At 42.6% G+C, this 19,078-nt stretch overlaps 1 protein-coding gene across 3 annotated transcripts in view; it reads left to right on the forward strand.

Annotated features, from left to right (window-relative positions):
• The window catches only part of LOC139404591 (target of Nesh-SH3-like), a 49,835-nt gene that overhangs the window by 24,958 nt on the left and 5,799 nt on the right, over nt 1-19,078 (forward strand). For all 3 annotated transcript variants that reach the window (XM_071147264.1, XM_071147266.1, XM_071147265.1), the window contains 8 exons: nt 4,173-4,247; nt 5,105-5,218; nt 8,572-8,661; nt 9,288-9,497; nt 10,243-10,348; nt 11,340-11,419; nt 16,900-16,929; nt 17,045-17,203. In XM_071147264.1, coding sequence (XP_071003365.1) covers nt 4,173-4,247; nt 5,105-5,218; nt 8,572-8,661; nt 9,288-9,497; nt 10,243-10,348; nt 11,340-11,419; nt 16,900-16,929; nt 17,045-17,203 — 864 coding nt within the window. The remainder of the gene's footprint in view (nt 1-4,172; nt 4,248-5,104; nt 5,219-8,571; nt 8,662-9,287; nt 9,498-10,242; nt 10,349-11,339; nt 11,420-16,899; nt 16,930-17,044; nt 17,204-19,078) is intronic.

Raw genomic sequence — 19,078 nt, forward strand, 5'->3', positions numbered from 1 at the left:
TATAGACAGATGTGTGCCTTTTCAAATCATGTACAATCAAATTTACCACAGGTGGACTACAATCAAATTGTAGAAACTTCTCAAGGATGATCAATAGAATCAGGATGTACCAGAGTTCAGTTTCGAGTCTCATAGCAAAGGGTCTGAATACTTATTTAAATAAGGTATTTCATTTTCTTTATTTTTGAAATTTGCAAAAATATCTAAATCCTTTTTCCACTTCGTCAATAGGTGGTATTGTGTGTAGATTGATGAGAAAAAAAACAGATTTAATCAATTTTACATTTTAACATCACCAAATGTTGAGAAAGGGGAGAGGTCTGAATGCTTTCCGATTGCACTGTATGTTGCAACAAGCATGACAGTCATTTTGTAAATCAGTGGAAAATATTTTCTCAGGGAATATGTTTCTGGGCAAACCTAAAGCACAGTGTTTTTCACTGTCTTGCCAGAGGATTCTGACAGAAACCAGCACACACAACAATCTACTGCTGGTAAAGCTCACACTTCAAAACAGTGTGTGTGTGTTTGTATTTGTGTGGGAGCATGTGTGTGTGTGTGTGTGTCACTGCTGTTGTAAAACAGTGCAGCGGTTAGGTGTTTTTCACCCAAAGAGACCAGTGAGTGTTTTGTGGGGTGTTGTGAATAATCTGGTTCTCCCATAGCCAGATGCAGGGTTCAGGATGATAAACAGAGCTTCCTCATGATGTCACACCTCCCATAACGCTGATCCCCATCACCCAATGAGCAGTCAACAAAAGTTGAAGATTTAATTTTGGGGGAAAAAAGCATTTAAGGAGCCACAAGGTTTTACGCACAGCCACATTTTCTTTGGCTGAAAGCGACACACACTGTGGCTCTCCAAGACTTTCCCACGCTTGGCTTCAAGTTCTACTTTTCCTTGTCTGGTCTTCGTAGCCCCATTGAGGTTGGAGCTCAGTCTGATTTACCCCTGAAAGAGTGACAGGCATGCAGGGTCAGATCCGACTGGGCCAGGGGGTCGACACAAGCCAAGTTAATATTTCTGAATGTGTTGTGGTGGTGGGGGGGGTGTAATATTTATGAGAGGGCTTAGGAACAGTAGATACCCTAGAGGAGATCACAACCACTAATCATTCTCTTGAGATAAGAGTGTGCCAAGTGGAAATGACATGATGTAACATGGGGCCACCTGGGCTGCACACTGGGTGTTCAGAGCTATAGACATAGGCTACAGTGAATAGAATGAACCAGTCTCCCAAGCATTCAAAGAACTGCCTCAATCACGCTCAGATAGTGCCTACCACATCAAAGTCAACAGTATGGAGTGATGACGCATGTCCAGTAAGTGCATTTACTCAATGAGACCTGAACTAGGGTTGCCAACTCTCTCAGTTTGGCCAGGAGAAAAGATATTCAGGGAGAATTTCCTGAACTGGATTGCTTAATAGTAGATCTGAGTTCAGTCTGAGTGGCCTGTTCTGAGTTTGATACTTGAGTCTTCATCACAGAGCTTTGCCCCTAAAATCAGTCCACAGCCTGCTAAAGCTCCAACAGACTTTAAAAGAACATCATTTAGCGGGAGTTTGAACTGGCGTCCGCCTTATTCCCTGGGTTGTGTTTAGTCTGATCCTATTCGTAGTTTCTGGAATAGGAACAATACAGGGATTGTGAAGAATTTTGGCTTGGCTGTAGCAGAGGATTAATTGAGACCAGGTTTCTTGCTTTTCGTCTAAAAGATATAAGAACATGCGTAAAATGTTATGCTGTCTCAGGGGTCTATTCAATCAGCTCTGCTTTAGTTGACATCCACATAGTGGCTGTTTTGGCGGTGTCGGAGGAGGAACTGCATTAGAGCTGTTAAATCCACAAGCTGCTCCTGTGGCATTATACCTAAAGCGCACACCGGCATTGGCTGCTCGGAGTCACATTAAGAGAAATCCCATGCAGACTTTTTTTTAATAGTTCGGACACTGGAATGTGAGATGTAATCAACAACTCGATTAGTCTGATATAAATCCTCATTATTTAGTTTAATGATTTTCAAATTGAGCGTAATTATTTCTACAGTAAATGACTACACTTTCTTGTTCTGAATTATAACACAAGTGGGACGGTGTGGCTTTGTGGCAATAATCAAGAGCAGTTGCTCATTGATTTGACAGCTGCAGTTCCACCTCCGACACCGCCAAAATATCAGCTACAGTGCCTTCAGAAAGTATGCAGACCATTCAACTTTATACACATTTTGTTACATTACAGCCTTATTCTAAAATAGATTAAATAATTAAACCTATTCAGGAAACTACACACACTACACAATAATGACAAAGCAAAAACACTTTGTGCAAATGTATAAAAAATTAAAAACAGAAATACCTTATTTACATAAGTATTCAAAAACTTTGCTATGAGACTTGAAATTGATCTCAGGTGCATCCTGTTTCCATTGATCATCCTTGAGACGTTTCTACAACTTGATTTAATTCCACTTGTGGTAAATTGAGTTGATTGGACATGATTTGGAAAGGCACACACCTGTCTATATTTTGTCCGACAGTTGACAGTTAATGTCAAAAACCAAGCCATGAGGTTGAAGGAATTGCCCGTAGAGGTCCGAGACAGGATTGTGTCGAGGCACAGATCTGGGGAAGGGTACCAAAACATTTCTGCAAGATTGAAGGTCCCCAAGAACACAGTGGCCTCAATCAATCTTAAAAAGTCCTGCGTCCCTCTCTTCCTGACCAAGAACCCGATGGTCAGGCTGACAGAACTCCAGAGTTCATCTGTGGAGATGGGAGAACCTTCCAGAAGGACAAGCATCACTGTAGCACTCCACCAATCTGGTCTTTATGGTAGAGTGGCCAGACTGAAGCCACTCCTCAGTAAAAGGCACATGACAGCCCACTTGGAATTTGCCAAAAGGCACCTAAAGACTCTCAGACCATGAGAAACAAGATTTTCTGGTCTGTTGAAACCAAGATTGAACTCTTTGGCCTGAATGCCAAGCGTCACTTCTAGAGGATACCTAGCACCATCCTTACGGTGAAGCATGGTGGTGGCACCATCCTTACAGTGAAGCATGGTGGTGGCACCATCATGCTGTGGGGATGTTTTTCAACGGTAGGGACTGGGAGACTTGTCAGGATGAGGGAAATATTAACACAGCAAAGTACGGAGAGATCCTTGATGAAAACTTGATCCAGAGCACTCAGGACCTCAGAAAGGGGTGAAGGTTCACTTTCCAACAGGACAATGACCCTAAGCACACAGCCAGGACAACGCAGGAGTGGCTTCGGGACAGGTCTCTGAATGTCCTTGAGTGGCCCAGCCAGAGCCCGGACCTGAACCCGATCAAAATTCTCTGGTGAGACCTGAAAATAGCTGTGCAGCGAACCTTCCTATTCGACCTGACAGAGCTTGAGAGGATCTGCAGAGAAGAATGGGAGAAACTTCCCAAATACAGGTGTGCCAAGCTTGTAGTGTCATACCCAAGAAGACTCAAGGCTGTAATCACTGCCAAAGGTGCTTCAACAAAGTACTGAGTAAAGCGTCTGAATACTTATGTAAATGCGATATTTCATTTTTTTCTATTAGCAAACATTTCTAAAAACCTGTTTTGTTTTGTCATTATGGGATATTGTTTTAGAATGATGAGGGGAAAACACTATTTAATACCTTTTAGAATAAGGCTGTAACCTAACAAAATGTGGAAAACGTCAAGGGGTCTGAAAACATTCCGTATGTGTCGGCTATCACTGGTAAATGCTTGATCTTATTGAATCTATGCCTCGGTCTTGCTGACAATTTCTTTGAATCCTCGTGTGGTTTTTAGGTTTCTTCTGATTGCTGCTCTTGTGTTTTTTATGTGACGGCTAGGTTTATAGTTGAAGGTTATTAAGAGTGTATGTGCTGTTACTCATAGCCTATGGCTGTGCAATGTAGTAGGAATTCTCAGTCCAATCTGTTGGGCCTGTTTGTATGGCAATGCTTCTGTCCATCACCATCTCCTCTCCAGTGGTTCAGTTGACACTGCTGATTCTCTCTTCTTCATCCCTCTTGAAAAGTATTCCACTGTTTTTTCAAAAGCACAATATTCATCCTCAGTTATGAGTTAATAGGCCTCTCAACAGTGCACTCCAGCGGCCTCCAAATATGTAGTTCCTAACCCTGCTATGGCCTCTATTTCCCAGGCTCCCCTGCAGTCCTGCGTCCCTCTCCTCCTGTCAACAAGAGGCCCAACCTGGTGGGGAAAACAGGGAACAAGGGTGAGGGCAGAACTGACCACTGTTTTGGCTACTGAATACTTTGACTTCTGTTAAAGCAACACTTCACAAGTTTTGCACTGACATCTTAATTTTGTCTCATTTTGATGGTTCTTCCTTCCCTCAGTAAAGTTCTAAAGCGCCTTGCAATTCTCTGAAGAATACACACACAGCTTTAAACCACTTCTCTGAAGAATACACACACAGCTTTAAACCACTTCTCTGAAGAATACACACACAGCTTTAAACCACTCCTCTGAAGAATACACACACAGCTTTAAACCACTTCTCTGAAGAATACACACACAGCTTTAAACCACTTCTCTAAAGAATACACACACAGCTTTAAACCACTTCTCTGAAGAATACACACATAGCTTTAAACCACTTCTCTGAAGAATGCACACACAGCTTTAAACCACTTCTCTTAAGAATACACACACAGCTTTAAACCATTTCTCTGAAGAATACACACACAGCTTTAAACCACTTCTTTGAAGAATACACGCACAGCTTTAAACCACTTCTCTGAAGAATACACACACAGCTTTAAACCACTTCTCTGAAGAATACACACACAGCTTTAAATGTAACAACTGTGTGTGAGTGCCTGTGATGAGTGCGCACCTGCCAGTATGTATGTGTACATGTGTGTGCCTGTGTGTATGTGTGCAGTATGTGTGTGTTGTTCTGACTCACTTCTCTTACATAACATCAACACAATTATGCAACGCACATATTTAATATATTTTCCTTCAGCAGGAAAACCTCTTAGAGATACACCTGGCTGGGTAGCAGATGACCACAACTGTATCTGTAGCTAATATGACTGAGCTGTGTTTTCTACCCCCTGTCCTCAGATAAGCCTATAGACCTGAAGCAGGGAGACAAGGAATCCATCTTGAAGTCCTTCCCTCTGGTTACGACTAAGCCCTCCAAACAAAAGACCACAACCATCGCCCCGGCCTTGAACGGTACGGTTCAGTAACTGTGTTTCTAAGAATATGCACTATATAAATACAGTGCATTTGGAAAGTATTCAGACATCTTGATTTTTTCCTGATTTTTTCCCCCTCGTCAATCTACACACAATACCCCATAATGACAAAGCAAAAACAGGTTTATAGAAATGTTAGGAAATTTACAAAAACTTAGAACCGGAAATATTTACACAGGTATTCAGACCCTTTACTCAGTACTTTGTTGAAGAACCTTTGGCAGCGATAACAACCTCGAGTCTTCTTGGGTACGACGCTAGAAGCTTGGCACACCTGTATTTGAAGAGTTTCTTCCATTCTTCTCTGCACATCCTTTCAAGCTCTGTCACGTTGGATGGGGAGCATCGCTGCACAGCTATTTTCAGGTCTCTCCGGAGATGTTCGATCGGGTTCAAGTCTGAGCTCTAGGTGAGCCACTCAAGGACATTCAGACACTTGTCCCGAAGCCACTCCTGCATTGTCTTGGCTGTGTGCTTATGGTCGTTGTCCTGTTGGAAAGTGAACCATTGCCCCAGTCTGAGGTCCTGACCAATCTGGAGCAGGTTTTCATCCAAGATCTCTCTGTACTTTGCTCAGTTCATCTTTCCCTTGATCCTGACTAGTCTTTGACTTTGGGCTAACTCAAATCTAACTCAAATCGGGCTGTCATGTGCTTTTTACTAAGGAGTGGCTTCCGTCTGACCACTCTACCATAATGTCCTGATTGGTGGAGTGTTGCAGATATGGTTGTCCTTCTGGAAGGTTCTCCCATCTCCCAAGATGAACTCTGGAGCTCTGTCAGAGTGACCATCGGGTTCTTGGTCACCTCCCTGACCAAGGCCCTTCCCCCCCGATTGTTCAGTTTCACCGGGCGACCAGCTCTAGGAAGAGTCTTGGTGGTTCCAAACTTCTTCCATTTAAGAAGTATGGAGGCCACTGTGCTCTTGGGACCTTCAATCCTGCAGAATTTTTTTGGTACCCTTCCCCATATCTGTGCCTCGACACAATCCTGTCTCGGAGCTCTACGGACAATCCTTCAACCTCATGGCTTTGTTTTGCTCTGACATGTACTGTCAACTGTGGGACCTTATATAGACAGGTGTGTGCCTTTCCAAATCATGTCCAATCATCAGAATTTATCACAGGTGGACTCCAATCAAGTTGTAGAAACATCTCAAGGATGATCGATGGAAACAGGTTGCCCCAGAGCTCAATGTCGAGTCTCATAGCACATGTTCGGAATAGTTTTGTTAATAAGGTATTTCTGTTTTTATTGTTAATACATTTGTAAAACTGTCAAAAAACCTGTTTTCGCTTTGTCATTATTGGGTATTGTGTGTAGATTGATGAGGAAAGTAATTTATTTAATCCATTTTAGAATAAGGCTGTAACTTAACAAAATGTGGGAAAAGGGAAGGGGTCTGAATACTTTCCGTATGCACTCTATAGAAGTATGTGGACACCCCTTCAAATTGGTGGATTCAGCTATTTCAGCCACACCCGTTGCTGACATGTGTATAACATGGAGCACACCGCCATGCAATCTCCATAGACAAACATTGGCTGTAGAATGTCCTTACTGATTATCTCAGTGACTTTCAATGTGGCACCGTCATAGGATGCCACTTTTCAAACAAGTCAGTTCGTCAAAATTGTGCCATTCTAGTGCTTCCCCTGTCAACTGTAAGTGCTGTTATTGTGAAGTGGAAACGTTTAGGAGCAACAACAGCTCAGTCGCGGAGTGGTAAGCCACACAAGCTCACAGAACAGGACTGGTGAGTACTGAAGCGTTTAACACGTAAAAATCGTCTGTCCTCGGTTTCAACACTCACTACCAAGTTCCAAATAGCCTCTGTAAGCAAATTCAGCACAATAATTGTTTGTTGGGAGCTTCATGAAATGGGTTTCAATGGCCGAGAAGCTGCACACAGGCCTAAGATCACCATGTGCAATGCCAAACGTTGGCTGGAGTGGTGTAAAGCTTGCCGCCATTGGACTCTGGAGCAGTGGAAACATGTTCTCTGGAGTGATGAATCACGCTTCACCATCTGGCAGTCCGATGGACAAATCTGGGTTTGGCGAATGCCAGGAGAAAGCTAACCTGCCCGAATGCATAGAGACAACTGTAAAACTTGGTGGAGGACAAAAAATGGTCTGGGGCTGTTTTTCATGATTCGGGCTAGGACCCTTAGTTCCAGTGAAAGAAAATCTTAACGCTACAGCATACAATGCCATTTTAGACGATTCTGTGCTTCCAACTTTGTGGCAACAGTTTTGGAAATGTCCTTTCCTGTTTCAGCATGACGATGCCCCGTGCAGAAAGTGAGGTCCATTCAGAAATGATTTGGCAAGAATGGTGTGGAAGAACTTGACTCGCCTGCATGGAGCCCTAACTTCCACCCCATCGAACACCTTTGGAATTAATTGGCATGCTGACTGCGAGCCAGGCCTGTTCTTGTGGCTGAATGGAAGCACATTTCCGCAGAAATGTTCCAACATCTATTGGAAAGCCTTCCCAGAAGAGTGAAGGCTGTTATGGCAGCAAACTCCATATTAATGCCCATCATTTTGGAATGAGATGCTCAACGAGCAAGTGTCCACATACTTTTGGTCATGTAGTGTATGTGTTTTTTTGCAAACTTTTTTTGTTCAAGGGAGCCCAATTGAGACCATGGTATCATTCACAATGGTGCCGTGAGAACAAACAATTCATAAGTCAGCATGATGATTCAGTAAAATAGCAAAAAATATATAAGATACACTACATTTCAACAACACAAATCAATTATTACTATCAACCAAAACACTCGCAAACCTCTGAATTCATCCCTCATCAGCATTCTAAACTGCCCTATTGGCACCAAGGTTTCCAGATGTAATGTGGATTGTAAATTATACCAAACATGGGGGGTGGGCGTTAAAACTAAAGACTGATTGACGTAGGTTGGTAGAGACACGAGGGACTTCAAGAGTTAACCAACCATGTGAGCGGGTTTGGTGCCTCATATTGTTATACTTTATTTTTTTGATACACCTTGTCGAGGCCCATTTCAGTATCAAAGTCCTTAGATATGCTGTGGGTCTATAAATATAGAAACACAGTGATGCCTATGATCTAAGCTATTTAACACTGCTGAGACATCAAGAATATCATTTGAAGTGCTTAGCTGAAGTGCTTAGCTGAAGTGCTTAGCTGAAGTTCTTAGCTGGCAGTTGCGGACTGTAGGACTGAGCCAGAGATTGAGGACAAAGTTCTGCCGGGGAATGTTGACATATCATCACAGTACTCTCATAGCATGCACACACACTCACTTTGTTGTTTCTCAATCTCATCATCCATCTCTCTGTAGCCACTCGTAATGAGCCAGGTGACAACTCTTCTGTGTTCAGCTCTCTGCCTGCTTCGGAAGTGGACGCCTTGGGCAAGAAGCGCTTCGTAGGTAAGGACACATGCATCATAACAGTCTTCAACAACTCCCCATGACCTAACTCGCGGTGGACAGGGGCTGGAGGATCACTGAGGACAATAGCCTGGAGAACATTAGCCTTTTGTGCTTCCTCTTACCGCCAGTTGTTATGGATTTGTCTTGTCTGTATCCAGATGGTTGGCTGAGCTCCAGCTGATTTAGAACTCTTGTCTATGGAGTACAGATGTCAGAGATGTTAACAATAATACCACTATACAGCTGATCATAAGCTGTTCGAGGTCTATTTCAATGAATGCAATGTATAATTAATTGCATGTACCCCGGATGTAGAACAATATGTGACAGTACATTATAAGTGCTCTGAAAAACATTTACCTAAATCTGTAGTTACAATGTTTTTAATGGTTCTTATCCTATTGTGATTCTCTGTAGATCAGTTGGTAGAGCTTGGCGCTAGCAATGCCAGGATAGTGGGTTTAATTCCCACAACCACCTGTATGTAAAATGTAATCCTATGCCACATTACTGAAAGTCGCTTTGGCTAAAATCGTCTGCTAAATGACGTATGTTATCCTACAGAGTTCTGTGTCTTTTAAGATGTTATTGTTTGAGCACCAACCCTTTAATGTCTTTTCCAGCCCCTCATGTGCTCTATAAGACGGACAAGAAGCCAGACGAGCCGTGTTCCATAACACACTCCCTCAGCTTCTTCCCTGAGGAGGAGGGGGTGGAGCAGAACGTCACCGCACCCCCCCGCTTGTCCCCCTCCAATGTCACCGTGGTGACCGTGGAGGGATGCCCCTCCTTCATCATCCTGGACTGGGAGAAGACTGACAACGACACCACAGGTTTGTGTGTGAGTGTGTGTTCATATATATGTGTGTGTGTGCGCGTATACGTGTGTGCGTATACGTGTGTGTATGTGTGTGTGAGTGTGTGCGTATACGCGTATACGCGTGCATATATATATATATATATATATATGTGTGTGTGTGTGTACGTGTGTGTGCGTGTGTGTGCATATATATGTGTGTGTGTGCGTATACGTGTGTGTGTGTGTGTGTGTGTGTGTGTGTGTGTGTGTGTGTGTGTGCGTGTGCGTATGTGCGCATATATATGTGTGTGTGTGTGTGCGAATTATTGTGTGTGCGAATGTGTGTGTGTGTGTGTATGTGATTGTGTGTGTGTGCTGATACACGCGTGTGTGCGCATATGTGTGTGTGTGTGTGTGTGTGTGCAAGGGCACATGCGCAGAGGTTCATAATGCTCTCTAGGTTATTGAAGGGTGAAGTCCTAACTCATAAGACTCTATTACAATGGGTATTTTAATAACATCCTGAAACTCCATCTGTGCTCCATCAGGATAACTCTACAATAAGAACATGTCGTGGAGGTGGAGTGTTGCGACAACATATTTTCAGAACGCTTTCTTTGGCCCAGTCCTTGTCAACCGCACCCAAATCCTCAGAGTCCTGTCTTTAAATGTTATATTTGCCTCGTTAAGACACATAAATCACATATGTATGATATCAATGAGGTTGTAAAGATATGATTAAATATGTTGTGTGGATTTGCTGCTTCTCGTTTGATCAGAGTATGAGGTCATTTCAAGGACCCAAGGACCCAATGGAGAAGAGGTGTCCATCCTGACTACCAACCAAACTCACACTGCTGTGGAGAATTTAAAACCAGAGAGCAGGTGTGTGTCTGTGTTTGTTTTTATGTGGTGTGTGGAGGCTTGCTGGAGCAGGGTTGGGTTGGGAAGGTTCATTGTGTTTCTAATTATGCTGGATCCTGATATTGGTGTTGGCTGGGAGTTAGAGATTCATAGAATAAACCAGATTAACCAGAACCTTATCCTCGGCTGGGTCTGTTTCACCCACCACAACATCTGAACATCACCTACTTTATGGTGGTGTGTGTGTGTGTGTGTGTGTGTGTGTGTGTGTGTGTGTGTGTGTGTGTGTGTGTGTGTGTGTGTGTGTGTGTGTGTGTGTGTGTGTGTGTGTGTGTGTGTGTGTGTGTGTGTGTGTGTGTGTGTGTGTGTGTGTGTGTGTGTGTGTGTGTGTGTTTAAGTGAGAGAGTGTGAATGTATGTGTGTGTACATTCACACTGTGTTCAAGTGAGAGAGTCTCTGTGTGTGTGTGTCTGTGTGAGAGAGAGAATAGGAGAGAGAGAGGGAGATGGAGAAGTAGAGAAAGGGAGAGGGGGGCCATGAGCAAGCACTGCCCTCTGCTCAAGGCTGTAGAGAATACAAATATTAAGTCTCATAGTGCTGGAGACGGGTGGAATATAAACTCAAGCACCACAAAGTTTAAGATTATAGCGAACAAGTGTAACTAAGGTTTATTTTTGTGTACGTGAAACACAGGTGGCTGGTGGCACCATAATTGGGGAGGACGGGCTCATAGTAATGGCTGGACTGGAACTAATGGAATGGTATCAAATACGTCAAACGCACGGTTTCCATGTGTTTATATACCATTCCATTCACTCCATTCCAGCCATTATTATGAGCAGTCCTCCCCTCAGCAGCCTCCTGTGATGTGGAATCTCCCGTTTACATTCCTTTGCTGGGAAAGCTATCTCACCATGGCGATCGGAATAGAAAGTTCTGTATATAAAAAGGAGATTTTGGAATGACTGAGCTGGTTTAACATCATGCTGACTTTTTCTCTTTCCTTTTTCAGTTACGAGTTCAAAGTAAAACCCAAGAATGAGCTTGGGGAAGGGCCTGCCAGTGAGGCGGTGTCATTCAACACAGAGTCAGGTAGGTGTAGAGCCAAAATGGACTCCACTGCATCAAATCAAATGTTATTGGTCACATACACGTGTTTGGCAGTTATTGTGGGTGTAGCGAAATGCTTGTGTTTCTAGCTCCAACAGTGCAGTAATATCTAACATGTAATATCTAACAATTCCACAACATATACCCAATGCTCACAAATCTAAGTAAAGAGATGATGAATTAAGACTATGTATTAAGAATATATAATTATATGGATTGAGCAATATCAGAGCAGCCAGTATGTCTGATTACACTTCCATAATGGAGCCGGAATGGAGGCCAGCTGCAGATAGAAGTTCCCATTGGGCATGGATATATCTATGATCAGCTTTCCATTCCCATATCCAAATGTTAACCGTTGATGGAAACCATGCAAAAGGGACCATAAATCAGAACCTTGACCTAGGACCACAATTCCCACTGTTGGCATTATAGAGCCCCATTGGCTGGGCCAGTAAATTAGTAATAAAACTCGAATAACAATCTTACTTTCAACTTGAATACTTTGCATTAGCTTGGCTCCGCCTCTAAGTGCTGTATCAAACACTGATATCACATGCTTTTCAGATGTGTGTCGCTAATTAGTTTCTTGCTCATGGTATTAACCTTTGGCCAATAGATGTGTGTAAGTAATTAGCTGCTCACCATTAGCATGGTCTAGCATGTCAGAGGTGTGCAATAAGACTGTTGTTAATGACTCCAACATGCCTTTTCCGTTTTGGTAACCTTGACGAGCACTGGGTCATGTCTGGTCGAGACCTATCGGTCCTGTCTGTCTGTCAGGCTTTTCATCACTCCTCTAATCAAAAAACAACACACACTAGTCTCCAGGAAGAGATGGACAACTATTACCAGGGTGCAACTTTGCGAGGGGGGTGTTTGGGGACTTGATCATGTTGGTCATAGTTAGGTTTAGAGCTCTATTCAATCAGCCGACATCCGCATAGAGGTTGTTTTGGCGGTGTCGGAGGTGGAACTGCGTTAGAGCTGTCAAATCCACAAGTGGCTCCTGGCATTATACAAGAAGCAGGTTAAACAGCGTGATCAATATACAGGTACACTTTGTGCTGGGGACAATAAAAGGCCACTAAAATGTGCAGTTTTGTCACACAACACAATGCCACGTGTCTCAAATTTTGAGGGAGCTTGCAATTGGCATGCTGACTGCAGGAATGTCTCCCAGAGCTGTTGCCAGAGAAGTTAATGTTCATTTCTCTACCATAAGCCGCCTCCAATGTCATTTTAGAGATTTTGGGTACGTCCAACCGGCCTCACAACTGCAGACCATGTGGAACCACGCCAGCCCAGGACCTCCACATGCGGCTTCTTCACCTGCGGGATCGTCTGAGACCAGCCACCCAGACAGCTGATGAAACTGTGGGTTTGCACAACCAGAGAATTTCGGCACAAACTGCAGAAACCGTTTCAGGGAAGCTCATCTGTGTGCTCATTGTCCCCACCAGGGTCTTGACCTGACTGCATTTCGGCGTCGTAACCGAATTCAGTGGGCATATAGTCGCCTTTGAAGGCCACTGGCATGCTGGAGAAGTGTGCTCTTCATGGATGAATCAGCGTTTCAACTGTACTGGGCTGACGGCAGACAGCGTCGTGTGGGCGAGCGGTTTGCTGATGTCAACATTGTGAACCGAGTGCCCCATGGTGGGAGTGGGGTTATGGTATGGGCAGGCATAAGCTAAGGACAATGAACACAATTGCATTTTATCGATGACAGTTTGAATGCACAGAGATACAGTGACGAGATCCTAAAGGCCCATTGTCGTGACATTCATCCGCTGCCATCATCTCATGTTTCAGCATGATAATGCACGGCCTGATGTTGCAAGGATCTGTACACATTTCCTGGAAGCTGACAGTGTCCCAGTTCTTCCATGGCCTTCATACTCACCAGACATGTCACCCATTGAGCGTGTTTGGGGTGCTCTGGATCTATGTGTTCGACAGCGTGTTCTAGTTCCCCCCCAAGTGGGAAAACATTCCACAGGCTTGCGAAGGAGATGTCATGCTGCATGAGGCAAATGATGGTCACACCAGATACTGACTGGCTTTCTGATATTAAAATATATGTGACCAACAGATGCATATCTGTATCCCAGTCGTGAAATCAATTGACTGATTTCGTTATATGAACTGTAACTCAGTAAAATCTTTGAAATTGTTGCATGTGGCATTAATATTTTTGTTCAGTGTACCTAAAGGGGACATTGCCATTGGCTGCACAGAGTCACATTAAGATACATCCCATGCAGCCTTGTTAAAAACTTATTTGGGATAGGGGGCAGCATTTTCACTTTTGGATGAATAGTGTGCCCAGAGTAAACTGCCTCCTACTCAGTCCCAGATGCTAATATATGCATATTATTATTAGTATTGGATAGAAAACACTCGGAAGTTTCTAAAACTGTTTGAATGATGTATGTGAATATAACAGAACTCATAAAGCAGGCAAAACCCTGAGAAAAAAATCCAAACAGGAAGTGGGAAATCTGAGGTTTGAAGTTCCGCTTGCGGAACCCCAGTCCTAGACAGGTTACAAGTTGGAACACTGGAATGTGAGATGTAATCTACACCTCCATAAGGAACACTGGAATGTGAGATGTAATCTACACCTCCATAAGGAACACTGGAATGTGAGATGTAATCTACACCTCCATAAAGACCACTGGAATGTGAGATGTAATCTACATCTCCATAAGGAACACTGGAATGTGAGATGTAATCTACACCTCCATAAGGAACACTGGAATGTGAGATGTAATCTACACCTCCATAAGGAACACTGGAATGTGAGATGTAATCTACACCTCCATAAGGAACACTGGAATGTGAGGTGTAATCTACACCTCCATAAGGAACACTGGAATGTGAGATGTAATCTACACCTCCATAAAGAACACTGGAATGTGAGGTGTAATCTACACCTCCATAAGGAACACTGGAATGTGAGATGTAATCTACACCTCCATAAGGAACACTGGAATGTGAGATGTAATCTACACCTCCATAAGGAACACTGGAATGTGAGGTGTAATCTACACCTCCATAAGGAACACTGGAATGTGAGATGTAATCTACACCTCCATAAGGAACACTGGAATGTGAGATGTAATCTACACCTCCATAAGGACCACTGGAATGTGAGATGTAATCTACACCTCCATAAGGAACACTGGAATGTGAGATGTAATCTACACCTCCATAAGGAACACTGGAATGTGAGATGTAATCTACACCTCCATAAGGAACACTGGAATGTGAGATGTAATCTACACCTCCATAAGGAACACTGGAATGTGAGATGTAATCTACACCTCCATAAGGAACACTGGAATGTGAGATGTAATCTACACCTCCATAAGGAACACTGGAATGTGAGATGTAATCTACACCTCCATAAGGAACACTGGAATGTGAGATGTAATCTACACCTCCATAAGGAACACTGGAATGTGAGATGTAATCTACACCTCCATAAGGAACACTGGAATGTGAGATGTAATCTACACCTCCATAAGGAACACTGGAATGTGAGATGTAATCTACACCTCCATAAGGAACACTGGAATGTGAGATGTAATCTACACCTCCATAAGGAACACTGGAATGTGAGATGTAATCTACACCTCCATAAGGAACACTGGAATGTGAGATGTAATCTACACCTCCATAAGGAACACTGGAATGTGAGATGTAATCTACACCTCCATAAGGAACACTGGAATGTGAGATGTAATCTACACCTCCATAAGGAACACTGGAATGTGAGATGTAATCTACACCTCCATAAGGAACACTGGAATGTGAGATGTAATCTACACCTCCATAAGGAACACTGGAATGTGAGATGTAATCTACACCTCCATAAGGAACACTGGAATGTGAGATGTAATCTACACCTCCATAAGGAACACTGGAATGTGAGATGTAATCTACACCTCCATAAGGAACACTGGAATGTGAGATGTAATCTACATCTCCATAAGGAACACTGGAATGTGAGATGTAATCTACACCTCCATAAGGAACACTGGAATGTGAGATGTAATCTACACCTCCATAAGGACCACTGGAATGTGAGATGTAATCTACACCTCCATAAGGAACACTGGAATGTGAGGTGTAATCTACACCTCCATAAGGAACACTGGAATGTGAGATGTAATCTACACCTCCATAAGGAACACTGGAATGTGAGGTGTAATCTACACCTCCATAAGGAACACTGGAATGTGAGATGTAATCTACACCTCCATAAGGAACACTGGAATGTGAGGTGTAATCTACACCTCCATAAGGAACACTGGAATGTGAGATGTAATCTACACCTCCATAAGGAACACTGGAATGTGAGATGTAATCTACACCTCCATAAGGACCACTGGAATGTGAGATGTAATCTACACCTCCATAAGGAACACTGGAATGTGAGATGTAATCTACACCTCCATAAGGAACACTGGAATGTGAGATGTAATCTACACCTCCATAAAGACCACTGGAATGTGAGATGTAATCTACACCTCCATAAGGACCACTGGAATGTGAGATGTAATCTACACCTCCATAAAGACCACTGGAATGTGAGATGTAATCTACACCTCCATAAGGAACACTGGAATGTGAGATGTAATCTACACCTCCATAAGGAACACTGGAATGTGAGATGTAATCTACACCTCCATAAGGAACACTGGAATGTGAGATGTAATCTACACCTCCATAAGGAACACTGGAATGTGAGATGTAATCTACACCTCCATAAGGAACACTGGAATGTGAGATGTAATCTACACCTCCATAAAGAACACTGGAATGTGAGGTGTAATCTACACCTCCATAAGGAACACTGGAATGTGAGATGTAATCTACATCTCCATAAGGAACACTGGAATGTGAGATGTAATCTACACCTCCATAAAGACCACTGGAATGTGAGATGTAATCTACACCTCCCTTACGCTGATCAAAATCTTCAGTATTTTGTTTAATGAATTTCAATTTGAGCGTTATATTTTCTAACTAGCCTACACTTTCTCGTTCTGAACTTCTAACCTGAGAGGGAGGGTGTGGCTTTGTGACAAGAGCAGCTGCTCAACGATTTGACAGCTTCAACATCAGTCATAGTCACATAATAGCTACAGATGGACTGGATTTTGGGATTGATATCATATCCGTTATGCACACTAATGAAAACAATTAACTAACATTCACAGCAATATTGTGTCCAAACAGAAATAAGAGTGACTGAGCTGAATTGATCTCCAACACTGATAAAGAGGAGTGATTGGACCAAAGGCTCTTTGCCCTGTAGTGAAATCAGACTGGGAGGGACATGACTTTGTAGCTGTCCATGTGCAAGTATTGTTTATTACTGCATTAATGCGGTAATAATGGACTGATGTGTGACTAATGATGTTTTCTCTCTTTCACTCTCTCCTCCATAGCGGACCCTCGGGTGAGTGAGAATGTCTCAGGTGAGTGGACTCAGTATGTCATGTTCACAATCATTTTTCTTCCATAGTTTGTGTCCCGTTCTCTGTGCCATAATGTCAAATGAATCCTTTAATATATTCTCTCTCCTGCCTCCAGGTAAAGCTGCTATCTGGACACAGTTCCCCTTCAAGGCAGATTCCTACTCGGAGTGTAATGGGAAGCAGTATGTGAAGAGGACCTGGTACCGCAAGTTTGTGGGCATCCAGCTATGCAACTCCCTTAGATACAAAATCTACATGAGCGACTCGCTCAACGGTCAGTATAGTATAGTAAGAGGGTTGCCTTGGGAAAGTATTCAGACCACTTGACTTCTTCCAAATGTTGTTAGGTTACAGTAGGTTACAGCCAGGGTTGGGCAGTAATGGATTACATGTAAACCGTTACGTTACCAGCAAACATATTGTAATCAGATTACAGATACTTTTGAAAAATTAGATGATTACATCGAGGATAGCTTTTAAGTTCAGAAAGGAGGTTTGCGAGAAAAAAAATCTTTGACACCTGTTTTCTCAATGACATTCAAATCAGCATTGAAAAAAGGCGCATGTTTAAAAAATTTTCCACCTGAGCGAGTCTGACCAGAATTCAGAGACCACTATGATGACACACCAAATGGGTTTGACGGATTGCGGGAAAAGAGCAGGAAAGGGCTTTTGTAAGCTCCAGTCCAAGCCATGTCCTTCCAATGGTATGACTGCTGTCGGCATCCAAAAATGATCCAACTTGAATAAACGCTTGGAGGTAAGGATGACAGCAGTGGTGTAGTCTATGGCGATACGGATATCACTTATTGTCATCTACATAGCGCATTGATGTGAATCACACTGCTGTTCTCTCATTTAGCTATTTGCACATTACGGTGGTTGTTGTGGATGGCTGTTCACAAATCTAAATGTGTATTTGAACCCAATAATGGTTGAATTCAAGAAGTTTAAGCTGCCTCTCAATCATTGTTTTTGAAACCAGTGGACAGCCAGTAAAACATATGCTAATGCAACAGCTGCATAGTGCGAATCCCAGCCTATGGAATACAAGTGGGGTTTTTATTGCTCAATCTAATTCATGCTGATACTATTTTTTCTTATCCATAGGCCTAATGGACACGTGTTCAAACTCAAACTCACTTTTGATAGACTTAAAGGAGCAATCTGTAGTTGCTACATCCATTGTTGGACTTATAAATTATATATCAATTGATTCTTGAAGAATATAACTTCACATGCCTTATGAGCTTAGTTCAACTGTCCCACCATGAGAAGCTTGTTTTCCCCCAATGTTTGTAAACATTGTAAACATAAACAAACACTGTATAGCCTCATAACATGGTTCAAACAATCATTTTGATATCATGAAGGGTCAGTCCTCGCATCTGCAGCTCTGCCTATTAATCTGAGAGTGGTTACATTTCTCCAGGCCCATCCCTCAGCTTTTTACCAAAACAGAGGCGGGGTGGGGTTTTGTTACTGTTTCATCTGTGGATTTGCCCTTTAAACAGCTGCATATTATCAAGATATCAAAGTGTCACCAACAAAATGTTAAATAGGCCTATAGCAATTGCAGCATATGGCATTCATTTTTCACATGTAAATAGCACATTTCAGTAGTGCTCAAAGCATGCCACTCCATGAGCACAGCATTTATTTTTCAACTCGAATCCATCAGTCCTCCATGACAACAAAATCATAAATAACAGCGTAGAGCTGGCTAATAAGTCCTTAGTTTTGGGGTCATGCTCAGGTAAAACAATTTGGCTAATCTATACTTCCATATTTCCAAGTCCTTTCTTGAAGATCAAGGGGTATAACATTTATTGGAATGACTGGAATTCTGATTAAATTATATCTTTACATTAAAAACCAAAGTTTAACGTATTATTATATGTAGTAGGAAGCGATGGGTTAGAAGAAGGCTACACAAACAACGCACAAAGTCAAATGTAACATCCACATGTGGCCAGCTATGTAAACTTTAACATTGCAGCATAACTCAATAGATGTGGTTCAATTGGTAACATACATTTTTGTCTTCTTCTAATGCCTCTTAAGGGGAAAGTAATCTAAACGTAACTGAATGTAATCAGATTATGTTACTGTGTTTGGGTAATCCAAAAGTAACGTTACTGATTAGAAT

Source organism: Oncorhynchus clarkii, chromosome 3 (genome assembly GCF_045791955.1).
Source record: "Oncorhynchus clarkii lewisi isolate Uvic-CL-2024 chromosome 3, UVic_Ocla_1.0, whole genome shotgun sequence".
NCBI lineage: Eukaryota > Metazoa > Chordata > Actinopteri > Salmoniformes > Salmonidae > Oncorhynchus > Oncorhynchus clarkii.